General features: G+C 40.1%; 1 protein-coding gene across 1 annotated transcript in view; it reads right to left on the bottom strand.

Annotated features, from left to right (window-relative positions):
- Positions 1-2,240: 2,240 nt before the first annotated feature.
- Positions 2,241-14,289, bottom strand: part of LOC307140282 (neuronal acetylcholine receptor subunit alpha-9-II) — a gene marked incomplete at both ends in the record, with an annotated part of 56,208 nt that continues 44,159 nt past the window's right edge. Inside the window, 4 exons of the mRNA XM_079839666.1 lie at positions 2,241-2,797; positions 6,633-6,984; positions 11,392-11,572; positions 13,144-13,298. Coding sequence (XP_079695792.1) covers positions 2,241-2,797; positions 6,633-6,984; positions 11,392-11,572; positions 13,144-13,298 — 1,245 coding nt within the window. The remainder of the gene's footprint in view (positions 2,798-6,632; positions 6,985-11,391; positions 11,573-13,143; positions 13,299-14,289) is intronic.

Genomic DNA, 14,289 nt, shown 5'->3' with positions numbered 1-14,289 from the left:
ATAAACCACCACAGTAAGAAGTTAGGAGTGTATCGTCTTTCTTAACGTAAAGCTCATCCTCAAGAGTTTCCACGCTCTTCAGCACAAATATCAATAATAAAGACACATGGGCTGGAGAAGAACCACGACTGAAGATATTACATCTTGTTTACTAAAAAAAAGTGCTTAAGCTCTTAAATGCATGACGGTTTCGCCAAACATTCTTACATATTGGGGTCTTTAGCGACCCGGATCTACATCTAACATGGATAGATCTACACCTGTCGCAATAATATATAAACTCCTGATATTAGAGCATCAATTACAGAAGAATAAAATAAAACATATTTCGTTCCCTTTTGGAGCTTGGAAGGGTTCAGTTTGAGCAGATGTTTTATACCATCACCACTGTCCTCGTCAGAGCTCATTTCCCAGTATATTCTGCATCTGGATCATATGTGCGATCTTATGCATTTTGTCATAACTAATTTTCAACGTCTTGAAAATAAATATCTTGGACAGCTTCCTTCACCAGATCCATCATCAGTGACAGTGATAGGAATATTTGAATGTGTTCAGCAGTAAATCTGAGCCATTTCAAGTTTTGCAGATTATAATTATGATTATGATTGTTTTGTTTTCTGCCTGCGGTGACTATGAGTGAAACGTCACTTCATCAGTGTGTATCAGACATCGCCACCTTGTGGAATAAAGCTGAATTGCAGTTATTTCGTCATTATAGATTCATTTATTATTGTGCAGGAAAAAAAATACGTACAATCTTACACACCTCCCCTATACAATTTTGAAGAAAAAAAACTAGTGTAAAAACAGGCATTCAATTATAATTGTATTTTTTTTCTTGTTATATTGTTTAAAATGGATTGATTGAGGAATACTAGGAAGGTCGATGTCTAACTTTAAAAAATGAATGAAGGATGGAGAGGCTTGAGAATTCACTAGTTCTCTTTTCAACACATTTAATGATTTTTTTTTGTTGATGGATTTGAATATATATTTTAAAGACTATTTGTATTAAAGTTTTAGATCTTTTTTTTGTTGTTGTTGTTGTTGTTGTTAGAAATATAGATTTTTTTCTGTGAATTTGTGTTTTTGCAGATTTCCCATTCATTTCCAATGGTGTAATTTTTGACCGAAGAGCACAAGTGGGAGTATTTTTTTATGACCAATTAGCATGCTCGAATCATGCCCTCAATTTTGTTGTGTGTTTACAGTCCTAATGCTAGAAAAGTCACCAAGTTTCATATCATTCTGATGAAGCTGTGATTTTTAAAAATTCCAAATGTTGTTCATAGGTTCAGTTTTTCATAGGTGTGTGTGTGTGTGTGTGTGTGTGTGTGTGTGTGTGTGAGTGGATGTGTCAATATCACACTCTTGATGTTTAAGCATCGTGGCCGATTTGTAGATTGCACACACAAATATTCAGAGAATTTGTGTTTTTGCTGATTTCTCATTCATTTCCTATGGTTGGTAATTTGTGACCGAAGACAATGAACGCTACTTTTTTTTAACGACCAATTAGCATGCTCGAATCATGCCCTCAATTTTTTTGTGTGTTTACATACCTAATGCTAGAAAAGTCACCAAGTTTCATATCATTCCGATGAAGCTGTGATTTTTAAAATTTCAAAACAGATAATTAGACCGAAGAGCACCAGAGGGTTAAGGGTTAAAACAAGAAGAAATATCTGCCATAGTGCAGTCATAAAAACCTTCTTGTTTCCTCCATTGACACAAACTCACGAGTTTGTTAAAGCTACACTGTGTAACTTTTTTAGTTTATTCTTAGCTAAAAACACTTAGTTCTTTCAAAAATATATGTGCTCATTAATGTATATTTACTTCTTTTAAGTAATAAAGTATTCTCGTAAGTTTATAATATGCCATTGTAAACACATACGGGTGAGGGTTTGAATGCCGGTCGCCATGTTGCTCCTCCATCTTGAAAGTACATTAGCCAAAGAGGGACATTCCCGTAAATTCAAGCTTTGCCTTTGGCGTTTTAACACTCGATGGCACCGTGTCCAATGTGGACGAGGTCGAACTGGAAGCCATGTTAATCTTGGACTAAATCAGCCACCGTAGGAGTTAAAACCAAATCGGAATTGAGAGGAACAGAAACTAATATTCACTGGATGGTCATATACAAGTTCACCACTAGATGGGGGAAAATATCACACAGTGTAGCTTTAACACAGGTTTCATTCCAGTCACAGTGAATATATGCCGGCGGTTGAGTCTCAAGGGGCGTTACCGATGATGAGGATGCTCATGAGGAAGACCATGATGAAGAATATCCACATGAAGAACCGGTCCATCACCTTGGCGATCTTCTTCCATTCAGCCACTTTCAGGCACGTCGCCTTTTGCTCGCGGAAGCAGTTCGCGATGTATTCGACATTCCAGACCAGCTTCGGGTCGCACCCGAGGATCCCGCCGTTGCCACGGCAACTGCAGTAAACACAGGGGTTAAAGGTCAGGTGGAAGGCAGTCGATTTGTCGTCATCGGGGCAACAGGGAGGCGGAGCTCCCTTGAGTTTCTCTTTGAGCTTCTGCTTGTGGTTCTGCTTGTGGTTCTGCAGGAAGGGCTCAGACTCGTCCGCGCGACCGAATGGCGACGCACAGCTTTCGCCCACCTCGTACACGAAGAAGATCTTGGACATGTAGTCGATGATGAGCACTTTGGCCCAGTATGGCACCGGCTTGGCCTCCGCGCCGCAGAAATGAATGTTCATGATGAAGATGGTCAGAGAGGTGGATGCCGTGATCATGGTCATCGTCGCCACGTAGTACTTGCCTAACAGAGAAAGACAGAGCCTTCGTGAGAGTCTGCGAACAAACTCGAAAAACCTCGTCTGAAGTTCATATTTTATTTAAAATCATAACATGTAGGGGGGAGAGCGGGGCACAAATGCTTTTTGACTTTCTCAGTTTGTGTAAATCCACTTGGGGTTCAGAGGATTTATTGTTTCCCACATTAATTGCACACATGTCTAGTACAATTATGTGGTTTTGTTTCATTAATACAGAGGGCCCTATCTTGCACCCAGCGCAATTGACTTTGTACACCGACGCATGTGTCATTCCTATTTTGCACCCGCGCAAAGCGCGCTTTTCCCTCCACAGAAGCACGTCGCTAAACTAGTGAATGAACTTGCGCTCCCTGGGCGGTTCAGTGCAAAAAAGGAGGCGTGTTCCGGCGCAAACAATCCCTGGTGCTATTTTGCTGTTCCATTAAACAATTGCGCCACTGACCAGAAAAAACCTAGTCTAAAGTCAGTTGCGCGTTGTTCATTATGCTATTTTAAGGGCGCATGCTTGACCATAATGTATAGCGTGCACAACGCGCATACACTTTGCTCATGTAATCTACACAGATGCAACAGTTATTTTTGCAAATCATAAATTGTTACACTAAAAAAATATTAACACATGAGATGACGGAAATCATTGTGGTGTGCCACGAAGATGTGAAAAAATAGGCATAAATCTAGCTTACAAATGATTCAGGCTAATTGTAATAATTAAGGATAAGACCTGTTTGCCCAATAGTGGCAAGACATATATGTATATAAGGACATCTGACAAATTGGTTTGTCCGTCAAGAACCAGGAAAAAAAATCGACTGAAAAACTGAAAAAACTGAAAGGCTGAAAAAAAAAAAGACTGTGAAATCACCTTTACCATAATGTACAACATTATAACTTCACTTCTCTGTCTTTCACTGCTCTTACACACTTCAGTCTCCTCGGCTGTGAACCGCTCCTGGCGTGCGCCTGGTAAATACGCCATAATAATAGCAATCCATAATGGAACTTGCGCACCTGCTTTTACAGGGGATGTTGGATGACGCTCTGATTGGTTTATTCACGTTACGCCCAAACCACACCTATGAATAATGAAGCTACTTCAGACCAACCCATTTTAGATTTGCGCCGGACGCAAGAGCCATTTATCCCGCGGGGAAAATAGCAACAGCGCCGAGACCCGCCCACAAAGTTACTTGCGCTTCGCGCTTTGACACTTGCGTTTCAGATCGTTAAAATAGGGCCCAGTGTTTACTTTTTTCTTGATTTACCCCGAAAGAATGGAAGTGAAATGTGACAACATGCCCCATAGGTGGGGTACAATATAACATGACCAAATAACAGCTTAAAATGTTACCTGATATAATCCAAAAAATATACAAGACAAACTAAAATATTTTGTCAACAAAATACAATGATTAACTTTTTTAAAGCAGCACTAGGTAACTTTTCAACCTTTATAATATATTTTCAAGACTCTTGTGATGATACATCGACTTACAATAGGTTGAATGACACGTCTGCCATAGCCTGACGGGGTCTGTATCGCTTTTAATCGTACTTTTAAACTTCGGGTTTCGGGTAGTAACCCGAGAACAAAAAGAACTACAAAATTCGACTGCTTTACGCCATATACGTCACTTCCACCACCACTTCCTTACATTCGGACGTGCGAGAAAAACTATCGTTTGTTTGCCGAATGTTATAGTCATGGCCGAAGCAGCACAGAAAAATAAGAAAGCAAAGGTTTTGTCAGAGGAAAGCAAAAAGAGGAAATGAGAAAGTGATGGGATTAAAGGCAGGAGGATCAACATTGGGCAGCGTTTGCTCGTTGGCGTGAGCTGAAGGAGGAGGGGCTACATTCTTGCAAGTAAATACATAAGACGTACAAAATCATATTTTAGGATACCTAACATGTCTGTGATATTGGTTTATTTGTCTTTCCTCAAGCTATAATGCCAATCGATTTTTCAAATTTGCAGATTCATCTATGGTAGCTTGATATTATAATATTGACGATATATGGTTATTACCTACCACTCAAACATTGATTTGAAGTATCATATAGATTCTGTAAAACGGGAACCAATAGACTAGGCTATTATAATGATGCTGGCTTGTAAACGTGAGCATCGCGATCTTTTGGCGTTTGAAAAAAATAAAACCCATGAAATTATATTCATATGACATGCTGAAACATATGCCACTGTACCTGGGATGAAGACATTTCACACGCGACGCAAGCAGAACACGCATGTGAACTCCGGCAGTGTTCAGGGCTATAGTTGTCATGTCGATAAATGTACGTGCGATGCATCCACTGATGTAGAATGACAGTTTACGACAGTAGTAGAGGACAATACTGTTTCCCAACTGTAGGGGGAGCCCGAGAGCGAAACCTACCTAGTGCTGCTTTAAATAAAATAATGGCATTTTTTAATCATTTAAAATAGCATTTTTGAGTTTGACTACAAACATATCGCTAAATACAGCTATGCAGCATAGTTCAAAACATAATAATAATTAATAATTAACTCTCAGTCATTATTTACCCTTTTCTCTGGGTTTCTCAAAATAATTCATAAAAGTATAGAATATAATGGCATATTTCTAATAGGGCTCATTGTAACGCAGTGTTAGAATACACCCCATCACCCCATCGGATTTGCATGTTTAGCATGTCCTAGGATAGTCGTCAGTCTAGTGATAGCTTAAATACTCTTTTTTTCTTATTGTACAAAAGTTTTGACCCCCTAAATCAGGGGTCTCCACACTCGGTCCTGGAGGGCCGCTGTCCTGCAGAGTTTAGCTCCAACCTCAAATAAACACACCTGAACCAGCTAATCAGTGTCTTACAAGGCCCTAGTTATACATTGATTAGCTGGTTCAGGTGTGTTTAAATGGGGTTGGAGCTAAACTCTGCAGGACAGCGGCCCTCCAGGACCGAGTGTGGAGACCCCTGCCCTAAATGAAAAGCTAATGGGATTTTTCTAGCCTGGATGCCAGCCGAACTTAGCCCCGCCCACAACATTTTAACTCGGGCAGTTCGGTCTGGACTTGATCCGTAGAGGAGTAATTATGCCTGAACAGAAACTGTTCGGACCAATGAAATTGTCAGGGCGGGCTTTATACGATGATGGACAGATGATCAACAGTAACGTCATCAAAGGCACTTGGGTTGAGTTTGTTCTAATCCTAAACGGAGAACTTGTTCGTATATGCCTTCACTTACACAGTACTCTGTGTATCCTTAAATTATTTTTTTACAACACCGGCAAAGATCGTTTACACTCATCTTTTTCTTCTAACGTTAGGCTACCTATTCCAGCGTGCGTGCAGCAGGGTTGCCAAGTTTTTACAACAAAACCTGCAATTGCTAACGTTCCTCAAAACTAGCCAAAAAAAAGCCCAATAGCTTTCCAGGGGGGGTTCTCCGGGAAAAAAAGGCATTTGGGGGGTAAAATATGTGTTATTTTGGTGTGCTAAAAATCGCATTCCTGGGTCTGTATATCCCATAGTTGGGGTCGCTTCGACCCGCGGACTTGGCAACACAGTGCAGTTGAGTTCTGTTGACATTTGACAACTAACGTTATGCGTCGCTCCGTTGCTCTGATTGGTTGTAGGTCTATCCAATTGAGGTCTTTCCTGGTTCGGTTGAAACACGCCCCCATAATCACAGCCCAATGGAGCAGATCAGACTCAAATTCTGACTAGAATTGAGTATGACGACGTCAGCCTAGGATTTTTCATTGTTTTGATCGTCCAGTTTACAAAAAAACGTTTGTGTTTTGCTAATTAATACGAAAGGCTGGATCAGAGACTCACCGATCAGAGGAACGCTCTCGGAGGGAGGCATGCTCTCCGCCACCATCATCTGGAACACGGTGAGCGCCAGCAGGACGGTCACGCCCAGCGAAACCTTCTCGCCCGAGTCGGCGGGCAGGTAGAAGCCCAGAGGGGCCAGGAAGGAGATGAGGAAGCAGGGCAGCAGCAGGTTAAAGATGTAGAACGAGCTGCGCCTCTGCAGCAGAACCGTGTAGGTGATGTCGGGATACGGGTCCGAGCAGCAGCCGTACATGATCACGTTCTTAGTGGCCGGCATGCCATGACATTCCCACTCCACGTTCTCCACGAAGTCCGAGAGGTCGCCGCTGTCCATCCCCATAGCGATGTCCACCTGCAGGAGACGAAGAGGCGACTTTATAACGCATGTCACATTTAAATGAGTCGGTCCTTCCACTCTTTTTTTTGATCGCCTTTTTTCGTATCATATATTTGAGTAATTATCATAAATTAGGTTTCATTCGAAAGCTTACGAACTCAAAATTCATCCTGTGAAAACCGTTTTGAAATTGGACGTTGCGTTACCATGGAAACGGTACTTTAAATTCTTCCAGCGGGCTCCTCCCCCTAGTGGGCGGCGTCTTGTTTCATATTATAACATTTATTTTAACTACTTTATAAACGGAATATTTTCTAATCTTGACAAAACGCATATCATCGGAAAGGTCTGAGTCTCAAGGTTCCATATTTGGTGACTGTTTTGTGATGGAAGTGACATTTGGACAGAAATTTAGAGGAAAATGCATAAAAAAAACAATCAATGGAATGTGAGACACCCGGTGGCTGTTTTTGGTACAGCGCCTAAACAAAATCTCATGGGGACTTTAATTTTTGTGATATCAACTTCAAACTTGAAACACAACTTGGTTAGACACATGGCTTTGATTTTATAGTAATTTTAGATTAAAAATATATATTTTATATAAAATCAAAAATATTTAGTACAGTATTTTTTATTTACAGTAAATTTAAACTTCCAGAACTTTTTCACACTTTCATATTTTGAATTGCTTTCACTTCAGCAATAATCTGTCCGAGTGTCTGCTTTAAAACAAGACCAAACCTAGGTCTATATTACAAAGCATTCTTGAATTACAGCCCTTTAAGTTTGGATAGTGCATTTTCAAGGGTATTCTCAAAAAGGGGGATGACAGTTAAGGGGCTAAAGGCCTGTTGAAAATAATCAAAGATGTTTGATATTTGAAGTTGAACAAGGACATTTGCTTTGCTGTTGTCAGCCCCCATCTTAACCTTATCAGAGGGCCATTTGGAATTCCAAGTAAAGTTCCAGCCGATGGATTTCCTTGGAAAAGTGTTGAATGTTGAAAGTGAAACTCAAGATGCGTTCGTGACGTCATGACCTCGCGTTAATCTTTCGATCAGCAGAGGAACTTTCAACAGTTTTTCCATATATTGAACAGGGAAGGCGGTCGGCCGAAAGTTTACTTGATAAAGTTTTAAATATGGAATATTTTTCTTACACAAACACGTCGTTTCACTTCAGAAGGCCTTTATTAACACCCCGTGTGGAGCAGTTATATGACGGACAGATGCACTTTTTATGGACTTCAAAAACAGAGCAACTATTAATCCAATTCTAATGCTTGGATTAGCCTGGACTTTTGTAATATACCTCAGATTTTATTCATCTGAAAGAAGAATGTCATACACACCTAGGATGACTTGAGGGTGAGTAAATTATGGGCTAATTTTCATTTTTGGGTGAACTATCCCTTTCATAGGGCTGGGTATCGCTCAAACATTTTCGATACCGATATCTTGACTTCAATACCGGTTCCTGATACTAAAATGTATTTTTCAGTTTTAACATGCGTGCCGCACTGAAGACTTGGAAGTAAACGCCCACGGCTAGGATTGGATAAGATTTGCATATTTAATGAGCTTCTACTCCTCTCAGTGTCAGCGTGTGGCAAACGGCAACCGGAATGAATGACAGCCAGGACTCGCAAAATGTTTTTATCAAACAAACACAATGATTCATCTCTCATCCACCCACAATTGACTGAAATGTTATTTCTGTATCATTTCGCCCGATCATCAGTGAATATAACCACGAACTGTACACACACAGGTGCGCGTGCGCGCAAGAAAGGAATGTTATTTCACTATAGCCCGTCTGAAAAGCACATAGCCCCGGGACGTTGGGCTTTGCGAGCTGGCGTTACAAGTCCGAGTCTGATCCCGAATGAACCAATAGCAGCTTCTCCAGCCTGTGAGCGCGTGCTAAGGTACACTCTAAAAAAAAAAAAAGATTCTATATGGCACCAAAAATGGTTCTTGGCTTGTAATCATAGGGGAACATTTTTAAGTGCTATATAGCACACATTTTGGTGCTTCAGAGGTTCTTCACCAGTTCTTTGACTAAGGTGCTATATAGCACCGCTGAAGAACCGCTGAAGCACCAAAATTGTTGCCATATAGCACTTAAAAAGGTTCCCCTATGATTACGAGCCAAGAACCATTTTTGGTGCCATTTAGAATCGTTTTTTTTAGAGTGTATGTATCAATAGATATCAAACGATCTGTAACAATGCAATACTAACACATATAAAAACATGTTTTACTCACATAAGTGTGTGTTGCACCATTCCTGTCGGATCCAGAAGGCCCAGCATTGTGTTTTAATCTCAATATGTCTGCAAATCCAGTCTCATCCTGTGTCTTGTTTACAAACGAATCCGCGGTTAAATGAAGCGAACAAACGCGCAATGTCTTACGCACGTGAGCTGGAACCGGCATGTTTATTGCTCTGACCCGTTTAGCTCCACGAGTCGGTGGGCGGGGCTTGAGGCGGTGCTTCTGCGTCCTATGACGTCAATGCTCGACATATTCTGAGATCTCTCGTTTTCTGGGTCTGGTGTCAATAAAAGCTTTTCTTTGACTAACAAGGATGTTTTCAGCTCTGAAACTGACAGGATATTCTTATATCACAATGAACTTGTATATATCAAAGGCTCAAAGGAAAGTTGATTTCTCAATTCATCACCCCTTTAATGGGGCACTTGGGAAGATGAATGTGTATTTAAACTGGGTCATTTATGTAGTAGAAATGTGAATTTTTTAATTTGGTGCCTTCTAGACTGAGAAAAGACAGAAAATGTATTTTTGTCTCATGTGGATGAAAGACAACAACTCCCAGAATGCACTTGCTTCGCTGCCCTACCAAAAGGCCACTCCCAAAGCCATGGCTACTGGTTATCACTTGCCCACCATTACACCGCCACAACGTCGTTTTGATATTCATAGTAATAAAATAATTTCGTTCAGTTAGAGAATAAACAATACAATTAAAAACTGAACGTGTCTGAACAGCTCCTGTAGTCTCTAGGCTCTGGCCAAAAATCCTCAGATGACGCAAAATGACGATTTATGCGTCATCGGAGGATTTTTTTCCAGAAAAAAAAGTACAATTCTCTCGTCTCAGGGAGACATGAGGGGGAAAAGTACCATAATTCGAATATACTCCCGGGTTTCTACTGATACAAAGCTTAATGCTGAATCACTGAAGTTACCCTTTAAGTGAAGTGCAAATGTTAAGCAGTTATTTATTTCATTAGGAGAATACTAGGGGTGTAACGATTCGTTTTAACAACGATTCGATTCGTATCACGATTTGAGGTTGTCGATATGATTCAAGGACGATATTGGTTCATTTAGAACGACACGATCCGAAACGATTCAGTGACTTGAAATCGATTCAGTAACTTTTTAGCCAAAAATTGTGTGACTGAAATAAATATCTGGACACTGGTCAGTGCAGGTGAAGTTTCCTAGATTCCTGTTGTTTCTTGTAAGGGAATCAGGTATCAATTAATTATGGATATAAACAAAAAAGTAAACAACAATTAATGGCAAATGCATTCTAATTTTATTTGAATAAAGTGCAACAGTTTAGGTTGAATTAACAGGAAGTTAACCTTTTCTGCTCTCATTTTCAATATTCAATACATATTCAATAAAAGCCCAGTAAGTGCAGCCAACATTTCAACAATAGGTTAACCTGCTACTTCTGCTTTTGTTATCCAACATAAAAATATTACAATATTAGTATAAAAAATAAAGTGCAACTAACTTCTCTTCAGGTTTAATTAATAGTAGGTTTACCTGCTACTTTTGCTGTTGTTTTTCAACATTAAAATAATACAAATACAATATTAATATCAGAAATAAAGTGCAACCAACATTTCTTCATGTTGAATAAACTGGCTGAACCTGCTACAACTCTCAGTTTAATAAACAAACAATATTTAACAAAAGATAAAATGTAACCAACTACTCTTCAATGACTCTACAGATTTCACAGATAGGCAGACTGAATCGAGTAACGTTTAACGCCTTTATCATTAAAAGTGCTAGGAAAAAACATCCATATAAAGTCTGACATGCTTAAATCCAATTTGTTATTTCCTATGATCGATACAATCGATTGATTACCTTTTAAAACGATGTTAGATCGATATATGTCGTCCGGAAGGCCAACTTGCCGAGCACAGATCGATGTAGTTAGATCATAGGAAAATAAATCGATACAACGATGTAGTAGATGAATCGTTACACCCCTAGAAAATACCATATACATAAAAGATAATGACTTTATACATAAACCCTTTGGAACAAACAAAAAAAATCACTGAAAGCATGTAATGCTTTAAAGGCACTGAATGTGCTTTTCTTCTCTTTTATCGCTTCTCTTTCTGGCAGCTGTGTTTGGTGTTTGTACCTGGTTTCCGTTGTAGGTCCATGAGCCGAAGGTAAGGTTGCACTCCTGGCTGTCAAAGGGAAAGTAGGAAACATCCACCACACAGGAGCTCTTCGTGATGGCCGGAGCGTCCCACGTGATCTCGCCGTTATACCGCAACACCACATTAGTGTCCACCGGCCCGGAGAAATCATCATCCGCCCTGCGAGGAAAACACACAGAGAGAGAATTCAAGTTAAAGAGGACCTATTATGCCTTTTACAGTCTCAATGTTGTTTTTGGGCTCTACTCAAACAGGCTTCGAACATGGTAATGCAATATTGTGACGTGTTGGTTCCCGGAAGAAAACTCAAGACTACAATGGAGGCGTCTCAGGAGTTTAGAAACACTGACACTGATATAGAGAAGAACTCAGAGCTTTTTCATGCTCAGCAACATTACACACTAAAGACAGATGAGCGGAGAAAAGCAGAACAGATGCTCTTTAACCCTCTGCTGCTCTTCGGTCATTTCTGACCGGAAAATGAATTATTATAAATCACAGCTTCATCAGAATGATATGAAACTTGGTGACTTTTTTAGCATTAGGACTGTAAACACACAAAAAAAATGGGGTCATGATTCGAGCATGCTAATTGGTCGTAAAAAAAAAGTGTTCATTGTCTTCGGTCATAAATGAGCGACCATAGGAAATGAATGGGAAATCTGCAAAAACACAAACATTCTCTGAATATTTGTGTATATAATCTACAAATCGGCCACAATGCTGAAAAAAATACACAGCAGTTACACTCTAAAACATCAAGAGTGTGATATTGACACATCCACTCACACACACACACACACACACGCACGCACGCACGCACGCACGCACACACACACACACACACACACACACACACACACACACACACACACACACACACACACACACACCTATGAAAAACTGAACCTATGAACCATATTTGGAATTTTTAAAAATCACAGCTTCATCAGAATGATATGAAACTTGGTGACTTTTCTAGCATTAGGACTGTAAACACAAAAAAAATTGAGGGCATGATTCGAGCATGCTAATTGGTCGTAAAAAAATACTCCCACTTGTGCTCTTCGGTCAAAAATGACACCATAGGAAATGAATGGGAAATCTGCAAAAACACAAATTCACGTAAAAATCTATATTTCTAACAACAAAAAAAAAAAATATCTGAAACTTTATAATAAATAGTCTTTGAGATTTTTTACATTTATATTCAAATCCATCCATCCAAAAAAAAAAAAAAAATCATTAAATGTGTTCAAAAGAGAACTATTCTCAAGCCTCTCCATAGAGACCTCTAGTGGTTACACACATGGTTGCAGGATTTCTTAAATCATTCCAAAAGAGGCTAATCTGCCTTCAAAAAAATATATTTTGAAGGCCTAGTCTCTATTTTAACCTGAAATACTGCAATAATAATAATAAAAAAATGGCAAAAATAGACCATAATTATTGCATAAATATAAAAAAATACCATCAAATCATCTCAAAATACAAAATTAAAAAGAAAAAATATTATCGAAGTAAAATAAATTGCATTGGTTTTACTGGGGTGGAGGAAGTTTAATTTTTAGGTGTCCGGTCACTTATGAGCGGGAAGATGACCAATGCAACCCCTAAACCAAGAGCAGCAGAGGGTCAAAAGACACGGATCATTTCCTTCACTGCAGCTGTAGATGTCAACGGATAAAATGACCAGCAAAGCTAACGTGTGCGTGAACGTACGGGCGTACTTGTTATACAGCACCAGGTCCGGTCTCCACACGAGGCTGCTGGGAATGCGAATCACCTCCAGCCCATCGTACTCATCTTTATTCCACTTCAGGTATGCGTCATGCCACGTCTGTCTGATCCACAGATACGCGATCAACACCTGGTTCCTCTCATCCTGCACAGAGGCGGACAGGGGATGTTGAGTTTGAGAACACACACACAGAAAAAGGGTGTCGAAATTGTACCTTTGTACAGCTTGTCACTGGGGCAGTAGCCTTAAAAGGACATATTTGTACCTTTTTTACTACAAAAAGGTTCATAGTAGTACCCTAAAGGTACGCATTTGTTACTAATATGCACCTTTTAGGGGTAAAAAAGGTACACAATTGTCCTTTTTAGGCTACTGCCCCATTGACAAGCTGTTGTACCCCTAAAGGTACAATTTCAACACCCTTTTTCTCTACAAATGAAATCTAAACAAATTAAACTACTGCATTATGTTTGTGTTAAAAGTTAAAACATGTATCACATGATCTTAAAATAAAGATCTGATTTTGGTCTTGATCAGCCATCTACTGAATTTTATTATAATGTGTGAGGAAGTAATTCAGCAGAGTAAAAACGAAGCAGAATTTCTCCATTCCTTTCACACACACACACACACACACACACACACACACACACACACACACACACACACACACACACACACACACACACACACACACACACACACACACACACACACACACACACACACACACACACACACACACACACACACACACACACACACACACACACACACACACACACACACACACACTGCCACCAAAACCTACCCATCACACACGCACACACACACACACACACACACACACACACACACACACACACACACACACACACACACACACACACACACACACACACACACACACACACACACACACACACACACACACACACACACACACACACTGCCACCAAAACCTACCCATCACACACGCACACACACACACACACACACACACACACACACACACACACACACACACACACACACACACACACACACACACACACACACACACACACACACACACACACACACACACACACACACACACACACACACACACACTGCCCCTGCTCCTAAACCTACC

This window comes from Gobio gobio, assembly GCF_949357685.1.
Source record: "Gobio gobio genome assembly, chromosome: 16".
Lineage (NCBI taxonomy): Eukaryota > Metazoa > Chordata > Actinopteri > Cypriniformes > Gobionidae > Gobio > Gobio gobio.
The sequence above is the reverse complement of the archived record's forward strand: the minus strand, read 5'-3'. Positions and strand labels throughout refer to the sequence as shown.